Source organism: Pimephales promelas, chromosome 24, assembly GCF_988280905.1.
Source record: "Pimephales promelas chromosome 24, fPimPro1.hap1.1, whole genome shotgun sequence".
In the NCBI taxonomy this organism is placed as follows: domain Eukaryota; kingdom Metazoa; phylum Chordata; class Actinopteri; order Cypriniformes; family Leuciscidae; genus Pimephales; species Pimephales promelas.
Genome location: NC_142792.1, coordinates 2,397,172 through 2,412,337, shown reverse-complemented (window position 1 = coordinate 2,412,337; position 15,166 = coordinate 2,397,172). Strand labels below are relative to the sequence as shown.

The 15,166-nt window shown below is 43.3% G+C and overlaps 1 protein-coding gene across 1 annotated transcript in view; it reads right to left on the bottom strand.

Annotated features, from left to right (window-relative positions):
- Nucleotides 1-567: 567 nt before the first annotated feature.
- Nucleotides 568-15,166, bottom strand: part of aebp2 (AE binding protein 2) — a 37,090-nt gene continuing 22,491 nt past the window's right edge. The window contains 1 exon segment of the mRNA XM_089126735.1: nt 568-625. Coding sequence (XP_088982861.1) covers nt 583-625 — 43 coding nt within the window. The 3' untranslated portion in view covers nt 568-582.

Below are 15,166 nucleotides of genomic sequence, written 5' to 3'. Positions count from 1 at the left end.
TATATGTATATATAGTATATACAAACATACACACACACACACACATTTAAAATAAGAAAAAATAAAAAATATATATATTTATACAATTATATATTTAATTATATATTTCAATAGTTATCTTTTTCGTTATTTTATGATACATAATAAATATATTGTAAAGTATTACATACATCATGATGGTATTTGTAAAAATAAAATGCATAAATAAACTTTATTTTCTATATTGATTGTATATTGTTGCTATTTTAATTATGTGTGTGTGCATGCATATATATATATATATATACACATTTACATGTAATAATACATGACATAAGGAAAAATAAAACTATGCACACACACACAATATATATATATATATACGTGCAATGTTTTTGCACAGCTGTGATGGTGTATTAGCCAATCAGCATCCAGGACCAGAAATATCTGTTTTATAATCCACTGTGAAGATAACAGTGAAGATGTCATGAGGTCACAGGAAGTCTTTGGGGAAAGAAAGGGCAACAGTGCAGATGGATTTGGCGTTCTCTCAAAGCCGATTGGAGGAATGGAATTAACACGTCCGTCATTTACCCATGGGGTTTAATGGGAGCCACACTGAACGTCCTCGTGGATGTTGGGATTGCTGGGTGGAAGTGGGACAAAAACAATGAGAAACGATGTATAAACCATTTCTGGCTTTAATTAGTTTTATCACATGCATACGAGTCATTTGTTATATTATGCTAATTTATCACGACATGTGACATATCCCATTTGTTTGCACAAAACCAGTTATGCTACAGTTTGTGACTGTAACTCTAAAAAATGGTGGGTTGTTTCAACCCAAATTTGGGTCAAATATGGACAAACCCAAATGTTGGGTTAAAAATGCAATTAAAAAAATTACAGTTGAACAGTGGAAAGTTGAAGTTTGAAATTAGATTTTTAACCCAATATTTGGGTTTGTCCATATTTTACCCAAACTTGGGTTAGAACCACCCAGCATTGTTTAGAGTGTATTTAGGATGCTTTTCTTTTATCAAATCCTAGGAAAACATTTACAAAAAGTTAAGTGAATCTTACAAAACTAGTCATGCATTTCTACCGCCATATAACAATATTTTATTAAACAAAAAATACAAATAAGCCTTTAAGACAGTTACAATACTTTTTTACAATGTAATAATTACATTATAAGAATGTTAAAAACTGTGCGAATGTGTGTTATTTATGCATATATGTATGCGTTTATATATGCATTTTATTTTTTACAAATACCATCATGACGTAAAAAAAATACTTCACAATATTTAAATAACTATTTTAACAAATATACACATACATATTATTTGTATCATTTATTATCATATAATTTATTATGTTTTAAATATATTATGTTTTAAATATATACACACTCTAAAAAATGTTGGGTTGTTTAAAAAAATTAATGAAAATTAAAAAACCCAAACGTTGGGTTCAAAATATTAATTTAAAAATATTTAAAATTGAATTTAAAAATGTAACCCAGCCATTGGGTTTGTCCATATTTGACCCAAAGTTGGATTGAAACAACCGTCTCAGGTTACAACTGTAACCTATGTTCCCTGAGAACAGGGAACGAGACAATACGTCGAATGACGCTATGGGGAACGCCTCAGGCGTGACAGGTGTCTGAAATCAAATATCAACTCACAGTAATCAGGTTGACCGGCGACAGCCCGTGCATCATCAGCTTGAATGATGAGCGCGTCAATCTGGATGTATAAGAAGGGCGCCTTGAAACCGTGACAACATCCTATCGTCTGAAGGGACTGTTGCAGGCAGGCCCCGAGGCATGGCAACGAGACGTATTGTCTCGTTCCCTGTTCTCAGGGAACATAGGTTACAGTTGTAACCTGAGACGTTCCCTTTCGAAGGGAACTCAACAATACGTCGAATGACGCTATGGGGAACGAAATACCCACTCCGCCATGCTGAGGGGAGTGCATGCCGAAAGGCAGTGACAACTGTCAGAACCAGTAATTCCAAGAAACACTGAAACCACTCACCCTATGTTACATCGGGCTGTCAGTGACAGCACTCCCTACCGGTCATAGCCCAAGCTAATGAACCAAGAAAAACCAGAACGTAATAACGTGAGTAAATCAGGGCCAGCTCAAAGGCTTTAGGACCACAACTTCAAAATAGAAGGGGTCCCTTCTAGGGAGTGTGGCTAGGGGGCCAAAGAGACCCCCAGCCAGTCACTATTCAGGAGAACACTCCTCCTGAAATGCCCCCAGGCTGGCCTGGTGATCTGTACTAAGACACACAGTCTGGCCATAGCCTGTCCGTCCAAGACAGAGCCTCTGGAAATTGCCTAGAAAAGGCATCCAAAAACTGAAGGCCCGCGAAGCTGGCGGAAACCATCGAGTTTCGGATCACAGAGACGGGATCCTCCGGAGAGTGTGACTCAACCTCGAACCAATGGGAATCGTACACTCAATCCACGAGTTTCCACCCAGTGCTCGCTTTTGAGCACTGAGGAAGTAAGAGAGGGATCAAAAATCAGGAAGGTCAAAGAGACCTAAGACCTGATGACCCCATGTGTGGGGAGCTCCGATACATGAGGGCTCATGTCAGGAAGGCCGTACGTTGTGCGGCCTGAAACCCAACGACCACAGCATGTGGAAGCTCATCCTTCAGGAAAGCCAGAGGCTAGAAACCTGACAGACCCACAATGTTGGGCTACCTCGAAAAAGGTCTAATCAGACCTAAAACCACAGTTGTGGGAGATAGCTTGAACAAGGGAAGTGCCTGTCGTAATGTATTGCGACAAAGACACATCTACAGTGGGACCCAAAGTGAAGAACCGGAGTCTGAACCACATAAGAAGGGACCGAAGCATACCGCGCGTGACCCTCACCATATGAAATGGATTTTAAAAACTGCACAAGACATCTCGTCAGGTGACTTACCACAATAATAGGTGAAGTATGGGTTTGTGTACTTCACTCTGAATTCAGGAAGGCCTGTTGAGGCCTGTAACCTGGCGTCCACAGTGTGTGGGAGCTCATGGCCAGGAAGGCCTGGTAAGGCCTGTAACCTGGCGACCACAGTATGCGGGAGCTCGTAACCTGGCGACCACAGTATGTGGGAGCTCATAACCAGGAGGGCCTAGTGAGGCCTGTAACCTGGCGACCACATCCGGTGGGAGCTCGTACTCAGGAAGGTCAGTGAGACCCAGCCTGGTGTACCTGAAAAACCACACCAAGTGGGAGCTACTTCCAGAAGTTAGCTCTTAAGAACTCTTAAAGTGGGACCCGAGGAAAGACCGGGGTCTGAGCCACATAAGAAGGGACCGAAGCATACTGCGCGTGACCCTCACCATAAGAAATGGATTTTAAAAAGTGCACAGGACATCTCGTCGGGTGACTTACCACAATAATAGGTGAAGTATGGGTTTGTGTACTTCACTCTGAATTCAGGAAGGCCTGGTGAGGCCTGTAACCCAGCAACCACAATATGTGGGAGCTCATAACCAGGAAGGCCTGTTGAGGCCTGTAACCTGGCGACCACAGTGTGTGGGAGCTCATGACCAGGAAGGCCTGGTAAGGCCTGTAACCTGGCGACCACATTGGGTGGGAGCTCGTACTCAGGAAGGTCAGTGAGACCCAGCCTGGTGACCACAACCTGTGGGAGCTTACTCCACCAAGTGGAAGCTACTTCTTCCAGAAGTTAGCCAGAGAAGGGCGTCCCTGTAGCCAGTGACAGGACGCCACTTAAAGTGGGACCCAAGGGAAGACCGGGGTCTGAGCCACATAAGAAGGGACCGAAGCATACCACGCGTGACCCTTACCATACAAAATGGATTTTAGAAAGTACACAAGACATCCCGTCATGTGATTTACCACAATAATAGGTGAAGTAGGGGTTAGTGTACTTCACTCTGAATTCAGAAAGGCCGAACTTGAGGCCTGTAACCTGGCAGCCACAACAAGTGGGAACCCATAATCAGGAAGGCCTGACAAGGCCTAACACCCGATAGTCCCAATGCATGGGGAGCTCACATTCAGGAAGGCCGCTGAGGCCTGCAGCCTGACATGTGAAGACTCACCACTACAACTTAGCGACCACGAAAAGTGGGGGTTTCACATTCAGGAAGGCCTGGTGAAGCCTGCAACCTGACATGTGACAACTCACAACCAGGAAGGCCAATGAAGCCTGAAGCCTGGTGACCACAGAGTGGGAGCAAAGTGCTCAGGGAAGGTGGTGAGGCTGTAGTCTGGCTACCGCATCATGTGGGAGCCCACATTCAGGAAGGCTGGGTGAGGCCTGTAAACTGACTACCACAGTATATGGGAACTCATAACCAGGAAGGCCCCTTTGAGGCCTGTAACCTAGCAACCACAATGTGTGGGAGCTCCTCACCAGGAAGGCCTGGTGAGGCCTATAACCTGACCACCACAGAAAGTGGGAACTCATAACCAGGAAGGCCCCTTTGAGGCCTGTAACCTAGCAACCACAATGTGTGGGAGCTCATAACCAGGAAGGCCTGGTGAGGCCTGTAACCTGGCGACCACAATGTGTGGGAGCTCATAACCAGGAAGGCCTGGTGAGGCCTTTAACCTGGCGACCACAGTACGTGAGAGCTCGTATCCTGGTGACCACAGTATGTGGGAGCTCATAACCAGGAAGGCCTGGTGAGGCCTGTAACCTGGCGACCACAGTATGTGGGAGCTCATAACCAGGAAGGCCTGGTGAGGCCTGTAACCTGGCGACCACAGTATGTGGGAGCTCATAACCAGGAAGGCCTGGTGAGGCCTGTAACCTGGCGACCACAATGTGTGGGAGCTCATAACCAGGAAGGCCTGGTGAGGCCTTTAACCTGGCAACCACAGTATGTGGGAGCTCATAACCAGGAAGGCCTGGTGAAGCCTGTAACCCAGCGACCACAGCATGTGGGAGCTCATAACCAGGAAGGCCTGGTGAGGCCTGTAACCCGGTGACCACAATCAGTGGGAGCTCATAACCAGGAAGGCCTGGTGAGGCCTGTAACCTGGCAACCACAGTATGTGGGAGCTCCCACAGATGTCTCTCCGTGGCCACCATAGCACCGACAGAACAGCAGCTTGCTTGGTGGCCCGGAGTCCCGCAACAGATCGGTCTGGTAGGCCTGAGGACCACAAGGGCGTGCAGAACCGCACCTGCCTGACCTGCTGCCGTGTACGCTCTGTCATTCAAGCATGAAGATGTCTTGAGCAGCTTGGATGACAGTGTCAGAGCTCTTAGTGAAGAGGACCAACCAGAGACGAGATAGTTAGCCAACGTCTCGTCCACTGGCGGCCTCGACACTTATCCGTTCTCCACGGCTCCCTCCACAGCAGCGAAACTAGCCCGCTGATGCAGATAGAGACGTGAGGAGAACGGATTCTTCCATACCCTCTCGATCCCAGCGTGGAGATCGGAAACGAATGGAAGGCTCATCCGGGCTGGTGGCTTATGGGTGGGGAGGAACCAGCCATCCAAAATACCATGAGCGGGTTCCTCCCAGACGCGCCTCCACTGCAACAGCAATCTGTCTGAGGCGCGCCCCATAATGTCAACCAGCTCAGCGTACACTGGGCAGGAGGGCTGAAATGATTCGGTCTCAACCAAACTGACATCCTTTTCTATGTATATATATATATATATATATATATATATATATATATATTACAGCCAACTCCTGCCCTGCCCAAAGAGAACAGTTACAGATTCACCAAAGAGAGAGAGCGCTCATTTTCTCTCTTCTTAGATGTTCAACATTAATCTGTAACTCACCCTCGTCAGCTGGTAGATCATCCGCGAGGTTAACGCCCCTCTCCCGATAATCTGCCAGCTCCATCTGAAAGCTCCACGAGCTCAACCGCCACTGAGCCTCAGCCCGAGCGGGAACCGGAACCGCGGGGTTCAGATGCCGCGCCCACTTCCCTCGAGAAGTGGGTCAGACGAGAGCAGAGAGTTCTGAAAGGAAAAACTCTCAGTTCGCGCAAAAAACTCCCTCGAGAGCTTCCCGCGAATGCTCTTCTCTCAGGCAGAACACGCACAGATCGTGTGAATCCTCCGGTGTCAAATATCTGGACACAAGTCGGCACACTCGCGCAAAGTGTTTCTCCACGTCTCTGCGCGTTTAATCGTTGATACTATCACACAGACAAACAGTCCCTGAAGACGAAAAGATGATGTCACGGTTTCAAGGCGCCCTTCTTATACATCCAGATTGACGCGCTCATCATTCAAGCTGATGATGCACGGGCTGTCGCCGGTCAACCTGATTACTGTGAGTTGATATTTGATTTCAGACACCTGTCACGCCTGAGGCGTTCCCCATAGCGTCATTCGACGTATTGTTGAGTTCCCTTCGAAAGGGAACCAGCATTTTTAAGAGTGTAAAAAAAAATAATTAAACATCCAGACACATTACGGCAATGAGGCTTTTCTATATGAAAAGTATTTTAGTTTTTTCATTTCTCATGATAATGAAATATGATCAAAAAATAATTCTTATGACCTACTTGACCAATCAGGAAAAAGTTAGGAGTCATGTGACCTGACTGCATTCAAACGAGGAGCATTATTCTGCACTATGACTATGACTGGAACAGACACTCAAACGGCTGGAGCTGCATGTGTTTCCCATTAAAAGAAAAACTCGACACCTTCTGCAGTCAAAGTTTCATCTCCACCCGCTCCTCATGCGGTTTACGACGAGTTCTGCTGAATATAAGTGGGGAAGCACAGGAGATATTATATTGAAAGCGACGTGCATTTGCATTTATTTATCTGACGAGTACATTAATTTCATCAATCTGTGGTCGCCGCAAAATCCTGACTGGCATTCCACCAGCATCCAAACACTTACTTCACACATTCTTCGGATTGCAGCTGTAATGTTTCTCAGACCAAAGAACGGTGGAATAACTGGCTTGATAACCGCGGCCAATCGTCTCCTGAGCCCCCACAGTTACAGCATTAATAAATCAATAAAGCAGCCTTTAGAAGCCTTGTGCTGCGGACACGCAAAAACGCAGCAGTGGGCTCTGCGAGTCTGGATAAATGAGGGATTCTGACAAGACGTTGCAGTGATCTTGAGGCACTGGGCTGGAATTACATGCTCAATTTTCTTCAACTTCATTAATGACTAAATAAGGCTTTTTTTTTTTGCCCTGTTCCCGCAAATTCCAAAAACAACTTTGATCCAAATGACCTCAGAGTTCCATTTCAACTTTTGACAACTCAATGAGTATTAAACTACAATTAATAATAACCTTTTAAATGTGTCCAAGTTTTAGCTACTTATTTAACGTTATCAATACAAATATACGTTGAAATTCTCAAAACACCCAAGTAATCACCTTGGAAAGTACTAAAACACTACTTAAGATTGCAAAAAATGTGAAGTATATTAGATTGTTTATGAGTTATGCACCAGATGTAGTACTTGGATTTAGTGTGTGTTCAAACTTGGCATGTTTGGTTGGATTAAAATGAACCCTAGTGCGATTGCTTGGATCGTGCGGTTCATTTGAATAAGTGTGAACGCTGCCGTGGTGTGCACCAAACAAGTGGACCGAGACCCCAGGAAAGATGGCAAAAAAAACGCAACATGGACCAAACATATAAACCAACCAAAAAAAGCAAAACAGGACAGAACGCAGCCAGTTTTTACTCGTCAGTCGCGATGTTCCCCATCACAGTTCAATACAGGCATCGGTACTGTGTCTCCTCGAAGCAGATCTTGGTTTGTGTGTGTGACGAAGGGATTCCTGTCACTGCTTTCGCTCTTTTGCACATTTTATAAACTCTTCATGAGGCTACGTAAAGGACATATTTAGGATACGCACTTTAGCCTAGAAAGCAACATTGTTTTATATGTTTGGTAAAGGCTAGTTTGCAAATCGTTGAGCTCGCCGACAGGTCAGGGTGTTATCGCCATAGATATGTTTATAAAGGCTAGATATGTCGTCCAAGCTGCTGGCCAATGGAGGTCGACGTCTGCACCTGGCGGCCATCTTGTCACAGGCAGCTCGCTCACTCGTAACATCGTGTTAATGGTACATGTACTATTTAAACTTGCTTAATTTTCTACCGATTTTCAAACGGTTTGTTTTGTTATAAACGTCAGAGATGTAGTCACAACACTGCATACTTATGAATAAAAAGTGTATAAATAAATAATCATTCAGATAATTATAGCCACGCTAATAACGTTTGTAAGAAACCAACCCGTTTGTAAATCCGTCAAGATTTCAACGAGATAAGAGTATTTGTGTTCATGCTGACCACTCATCTTGTCATCAGCTTGTCTGTGACGATGGAAACTCCGCCGCAACACATCTAGCCTTTATATACATATCTATGGTTATCGCGTGCAAATCGCGGGGGATTAGCGGGTGATGAACGCTCGCCAATCTGTTAGTATGAAAGAGCCAAAAAACGCATCAAAAGAAGCTCACAGACGTGTCGCCGAGCCCAGAAAAATATCTACCATGCTAGATATCCAGAGCTGTCGCACGACTCAATCTCAGTGATGTCATGAGCTACAGCCAATCAGAGCAAGGCATGGGATCAGAGCAAGGCATGGTCATTTGTATTTTGTATTTCCCAAGATTTTCCCCATAAACAGCCTCAAAACTGTTCTTCAGAAAGTCTATGGGTGACGTCACAGACGCTTTGTCCATATTTTTTACAGTCTATGGGTTTGTCGTGTGACTTTTCATGACAAAACGTGGTTTGTAGACAAGATAGAATTGTTGGGTGAGAGAGTTGTCAACTCGTGTAGTGCGTTACCTCCTGTTGCGGATCAATCACATTGTGTCGATTGGTGTGAAGCTTGGCTTAAGTTTCATTGCAAAGTATACGTAAATTAAAGGCGACTAAGGTTGTGAACATAACCCTGTGCCATTAGGTTCGGTCTTAAAATGCCAATGTGAACGCCAAGCAAACCAGGACTACACGTTTTTGTTTCCCCCAGACCAAACGCACCAAGTGGTTTGGTAATGCAATATATTTTGAATACTGCCGCTCTTGGCAAACACCTGTAAGAGCCAGCCACCTTTTCCGATAACTCTAAAATCTGTGGGATGCAAAGAACGAGAGGTTTCCCACTGCCAACCTCCACAAGATTGATTCACTCGTTGTTTCCACACTTGAATCCCTTGAAAAATGAACAATCCAATATTCTCAAATGACCAAGACTCTGCGTCTGGCGATACAGGGTTCACAATACACTCGAAACGCCTTGAATTTCAACCCAAATCCTATAAAAACCTGTTTCTTGTTTGGACTAAATGGAGCTAAGCCACATTCTCCATGTGTTTCCACAACCTGGTTTTGGAAGAGGTTTACACTCTTTGATGTTTTTGTTGGGTTACACCACAGCCAAGAGTTCCTGCCGCTCGCTGAAACTCTTAAACTTTACGGCAATTTAGCCGATATGTAGCAAATGAATGTGAAAAGTTGACCCGAGCTGACTTCTAGCCAACGCTCAAATACAGGCCATGCCATCTTAGATTACACAAACTGCCAAAAACTTGAGGCCTCTTATAGGAAACGTTTCAAACAAACAGGTCGTACAGTATTTAACCCAGGATGTTTCTCCAAACGTGACCCATTGCTTACAGTCTCTGGTCTCGCAACAGACAGCTCCTAATAAACAAGAAGGTTGTCACGAAGAAGAAATGCAGAGGGTTTGATATTTATAGCTCAACACCAAAGTCTGACAGACACTTTCAAACAGTGATAAAAGTGAGGTGCTTTGTCAACACTCTTGGGTTTGCTACTTTAGCATTTGTCCTTACCAACAAAAATGTATGCTGGACTAAGGGTCTCATTTCTGACAGTAGTCCAGGGGAGTTTGGATTGTGTTAGCATAACTGTGAAGAGCCTGAAAACATTTGGTAGAGACATGGAAAACAAACTGACAGGAAGGGGAACGAGGCCAAGATTCTCTCACACTCAGTAATTTGACTTGTTGTCCGGTACAACGTCCAGTGTTTCTACTTGGTGGAACGCTCCATTACACGTCTGTCCGTCCCACTGGCACTTTGCTAGAAGAGCAATGTAAACACAGTGTCTGAAAATGTTTCTTCTTCCCATCCCAAGAGCAGCTGTGAAGCAATTTTCGATGTTTCGGTGGTGGGGTGGGGGGAGAAAAGCCAAAGGAACAAGAGTCTTTGGATGAGAAAGACATGGTTGGACAGCTTGCAGGGGTTATCAGATGATTAATGGACTGTGTGTGCAAATATCCACCGCTGCCAAAGTCCTCATTGCACTGGCTTTGTTTACACTGATCACTTCCACAAACCAGCCGATGGACGTCACGGCCACTAAAGCGGCATTTGGGATAAAGGCAAAAGGTAAGAATGAAACGAGAGATCATGTTAGCAAGTTGTGAACAAATCATTCTTGCACTGAGGCAGATTTTGAGATCTTCGGTCCACCGAATGAGACTAACAAATTGAGACGTCTGAATCATGGAGGATTTGAACGAGGAAGGTCACTCCTTCAAACGGTCATGTGTCACTCTCATTCACAACAAGGAGAGAAAGAGGGCAGAAGAATTAAGACTGTGTAAAATTGACTGATGACCAAAGACAATTAAAATGACATGATGAGACGTCACGGACCGTTAGCTAAACGTCTGATGAATATGGCACACAAAATTGGAAACACTTCAAGAGTTTTGAAGTCCTCATCTGATTGGTTGAATTCTGATGTGTGCGTCACATTCTTTAACGGTCAGACCCTTTCATGGAATAAAAACGCCGCCGCGTTTACAACTGTGACAACGAGCGCTTAAAAAAAAAAATCAACTAAATGCTGTATTTGCAAAAGTACATGAAGTATGTAAAGTTCACGGCATAGCTTCTTTAAAATATGTCTAAGAGTTTTACACACAGGTCTGATATTGTAGGGACGTCGACGTTACGTTTTAAGCCCCTAAACATGACGCGAAACAAAACCAACAGTGATTGGTTGTTTTACAGACGGTCTACTGTATGGATGATCCTCGGCCAATGAGAGCTGTGATTGAGTTCAGACTTTCTGCCGTCAGTCTGGCTTCGCGAGACTAACATGAGGATGTTATTGAAACAATGACAGACCTAGTAGATGTTTAAGAGACTTAAAGAGTCTCTTATTAGATCTGTATGCATGCAAATATTAATAAAGGATAACACATTTTTTAATAAATGATTCAGTGACTCTTATCACACAAAAAGACTATGGTGGGACAATGTAATCTGTAGAAAGGGCTATTGACAAATTCAATTCATCTTTATGGTCCAAGATTTGTGTGACTGAATAAGAGAAACCTGCAGAAGGGGTTATTAACAAGTCAGGCAACAAATCTGAATGATTCTTTTTGGTGAAGAGATTCAAGTCACTGAAATGAAACAACAAAACAACACTATTCTCAACTACAACGAACTGAATCCTTAATGCGCTTTTAGTTCAGACCGTCGCTGACGCTCCAGTTCTGGGTAAGAACCCCGAAGCCCGAGGCTCTCGAAAGCGGCTACAGGAACAAGGGAATGGTTTCCACATGGAGTCCACATCTCTTGTAACTCACTTCCTCTTGGACTCAAAAACAATGAGCCCAAAATCAAGACCAGAGCCCAAATGTGACGACTCATGTGCTCACTGTCAAGGGCCTATTGCTGCCTTTAAGTCTTTCTAGGAAGGTTGTTTTAACAATCTAAGTTGTGATGTGCATTAAAGTGATTTTGGTCAGAACACAACGGCAAAATCACGCAATTTCGAACTCATAACCAAAGCTAATTAGCTTCTACTATGATCCTATGATGTGAATGCTGCATAAAATGCAAAGATAATGTCTTGAAAACATAAGACAAATGGAAACACAAGAAACAAGGACCAAAGATAGATCATGCGACACTTTACTTTTCAATTAGCATGTTTGCACTTACACAACCAGGCCCAGGTGGAAATGAGCTGGATAAAAAAACCAAAGCAATTCATTAGCTTTTGTTGTGTAGCAGGCATGTTTTGTGGGCTAACAAAACATGCTTGCTCTGGTACGACAACAGCAGCAGAAATCTCAATGAGTCACTGCAGCACTGCAGCGTGAATTAATTTGCCAAACGCTGTGTTCGGAGCGCGAGTGTTTGTCAGGAGCGCATTAGCATATGCAACATTGGCTGCGGATGAGTAGCTGCTAGCGTTGAGCAAACCCTTCCCTCGACCTCAAAAGCTAGCTATATGTAGTACGCCAATTTGTTTCACGGCAGCGTGGCTAGCGACCAATGAAACATGGCCATCTGACAATGACAACTAAAAGTTTTTGGTCCTTTTTTTTGACAGAGGAGATATAATTAATCTCTAAATAGCTCAGGGTAGAAAATACACCATCTTCCCCCACTGGGATGAAACCGCTCTCTGGAGAAGCACGATTTAGCCAGCTGTTCAGCATAACTAAAGGTCAGTAAAGATCTCGTTGGCTTAACATGAAGTCTCTGATAGAGGAGAAACACAATGTGGAATGAGCAACGGTCCAAATCAGACTTCACAACATTTGCTTCATTCAACTAAATGAGTGCTTTTTGTTTCTTTCACACTATATATATATATATATATATATATATATACACCACTCAGTAAATTGATATCAGTAAGATAACACTCAGTGGCACTGCAATTAATGCTTAAAGGGATAAGTTCACTTTGAAATTAATTTTTTGTATGTTTTATCTTACCTCAAGGGCATCCAAGATATAGGCGTCTTTGTTTCCACAGTATTTTCAATTTTGATATTTTTAGGTCAAACCGTTGTTGTTTATCAGTCATATAATGCAGGTTTATGGGGTCCACCTCAAAGAGCATGCACAGAGAAGTCTAAATTAAACATGATTTAATGACTCGCAAGGCCGTGTGTCCACCAAAGTGTTTTAGCCAGCTGAAAACGCTAGTGGCTCTGCTGAAGACGCCGTGCATTGGGCGCTAGAGAGCGTTTTTTCTGTTGAGACGTTTCGTTGCTATGATACAGAATATCCGCAGCAGTTTGAATGTTGACAGTTGGTCGGTGTGGTATTAGTCCCGCCCCTCCTCCACTGTGATTGGACGGCTGGGTAAAAAGTGACAGTGATGAGCGCTGCATTTTATCCAAAGTTGAACATTTTTCAACTCCCAGCGGACAGTAAAAAACGCTGGGCGCTCGGCGCTTCAGCGTGAAAAAAACGCTCAGCACCTCGTCACGCTCATGGCGTTTAAAAAACGTGGCGCTCCCATTGAAAACAATTGAAAACATACGCCAGGCACGTGGAAAAACGCTTTGGTGGACACACGGCCTAAATGTAAGTACACATTGATGGCCTAAGACACGAAACGAGCGGTTTGTGTGAAAAAACTAACAGTATTTATATCGTTTTTACCTCTTGTAATCACAGTCACGTCCAAGTGATCTGAGGGTGCGGGTGCTTCTATCTGCGCAAGCGCCGGAAGTGTTCTCTTGTGAAAAAAATAAAAAAAATAAATCAACGTTGTCTGTTGAAATATCGAAATCGTCCTCCATTGCGATTTCCTGTATATCTAAATATGTTTATATCTTCACAGTGAAGGGTAACACGTCTGAAATCACTGTGTAAACAATGAGTGACATACATGCGCGAGAGATCACTTCCAGCGCTTGTGCAGACCGAAGCGCCCGCATCCTCAGATCACTTGGACGTGACTGTAGTTACAAGAGGTAGAAACGATATATAATACTATTCGTTTTCTCACACAAACCGCTCGTTTCGTGTCTTAGGCCATCAATGTGTACTTACATTTACGAATCAATAAATCATGTTTAAGTTGGACTTCTCTGTTCATGCTCTTTGAGGTGGTGACCATAGACCTCCATTATATGACTGATAGACAATAACGGTTTGACCTAAAAATATCAAAATTTAAAATACTGTGGAAACAAAGACACCTACATCTTGGATGCCCTTGAGGTAAGATAAAACATACCAAAAATTAATTTCAAAAAGTGAACTATCCCTTTAAACACGTTGTCAGATAGAACATTCAAAATATTACAGTCATAAAAAATGTGAAGGGCACGTCTATCACACAATGACCTATTTATAAGATCACTGGGGTCTTTTAGTGATTCAGACTGCATAGACAAAATTGTCTATCTTAAAGCACGCCAATCACAACAGTCCTCCACATTTCTGCTGCTTCGGCATGAGCCGTACCCTACCCACAAGCCATCAATGTGATTGCAGGTCTAATTATTAGTGAAGCTCAGTTTCACAGAGGTTTTGGGGCTCGCTGCAGTTAGCTTGCTCTAATGGATGTGAAAATTCGTCTCTCGCTGAGGGACCATGTGAGAAACATTTAGACGCATGACGTGAGAACAGCCAATTCACAGCCAGCTCTGGTAATCTATCAATCTGTAGTCACCTCCAAGCGAGAGTCTTACACAATGGGCTTTATTTTGCAACAGCGCTTCAGCGACACTGAAGAGAGAGGGAAAAGTAGAGAACTCGGACCACACAGAGAGCGGCGTTGGACTAGATATCCGATTGCATCTCCATCGCCTACCAAAGCCCGAGTCTTTTGAGGCTTTCCTCTGACCTGGTTTCAGACGTGCAAAACACTCGCTCTCTGCTGGATGCGGTTTGTGTTGCAGACTGATGTTGAAGTAGCAATTAGAGCACCGCAAGGAAAATAGTTAGAGAGAAGTGTCAGTCAAAACTCTGGTGTCTGACCAAAAAGAACAAAATCTCGAATATATAGCATGAAAACAGAAAAAGTGTGCATTTCTCTCAGCTGCAAATTTGCCCGATTACAGCAAGATCCTGTTATAAACTAAGAATTTATTTCACCTTTGAAAGCTGACCGTTCAAAACAAGCATCATATAATTTTTATAATTTAAAGAAATAATTTTTATAAAGTAAAGAAACGTTATCATGTAAAATTGCTAGGGGCTGTTTAAGATTCGGCACTGTTTATAGATCAGTTATCAAACGCAAATACATTTTCCATTGAACATTCATATAATTAATCATATAATTTTTATAATAATAAAGCATGAGGCCACAATGTTATAAACCAAGTAAAGAAACGTTATCGTGTAAAATTGCTAAGGGCTATTTAAGATTATAGATCAGTTATCAAACGCAAATAAACTTTCCATTGAACATAACATGAAAAAAA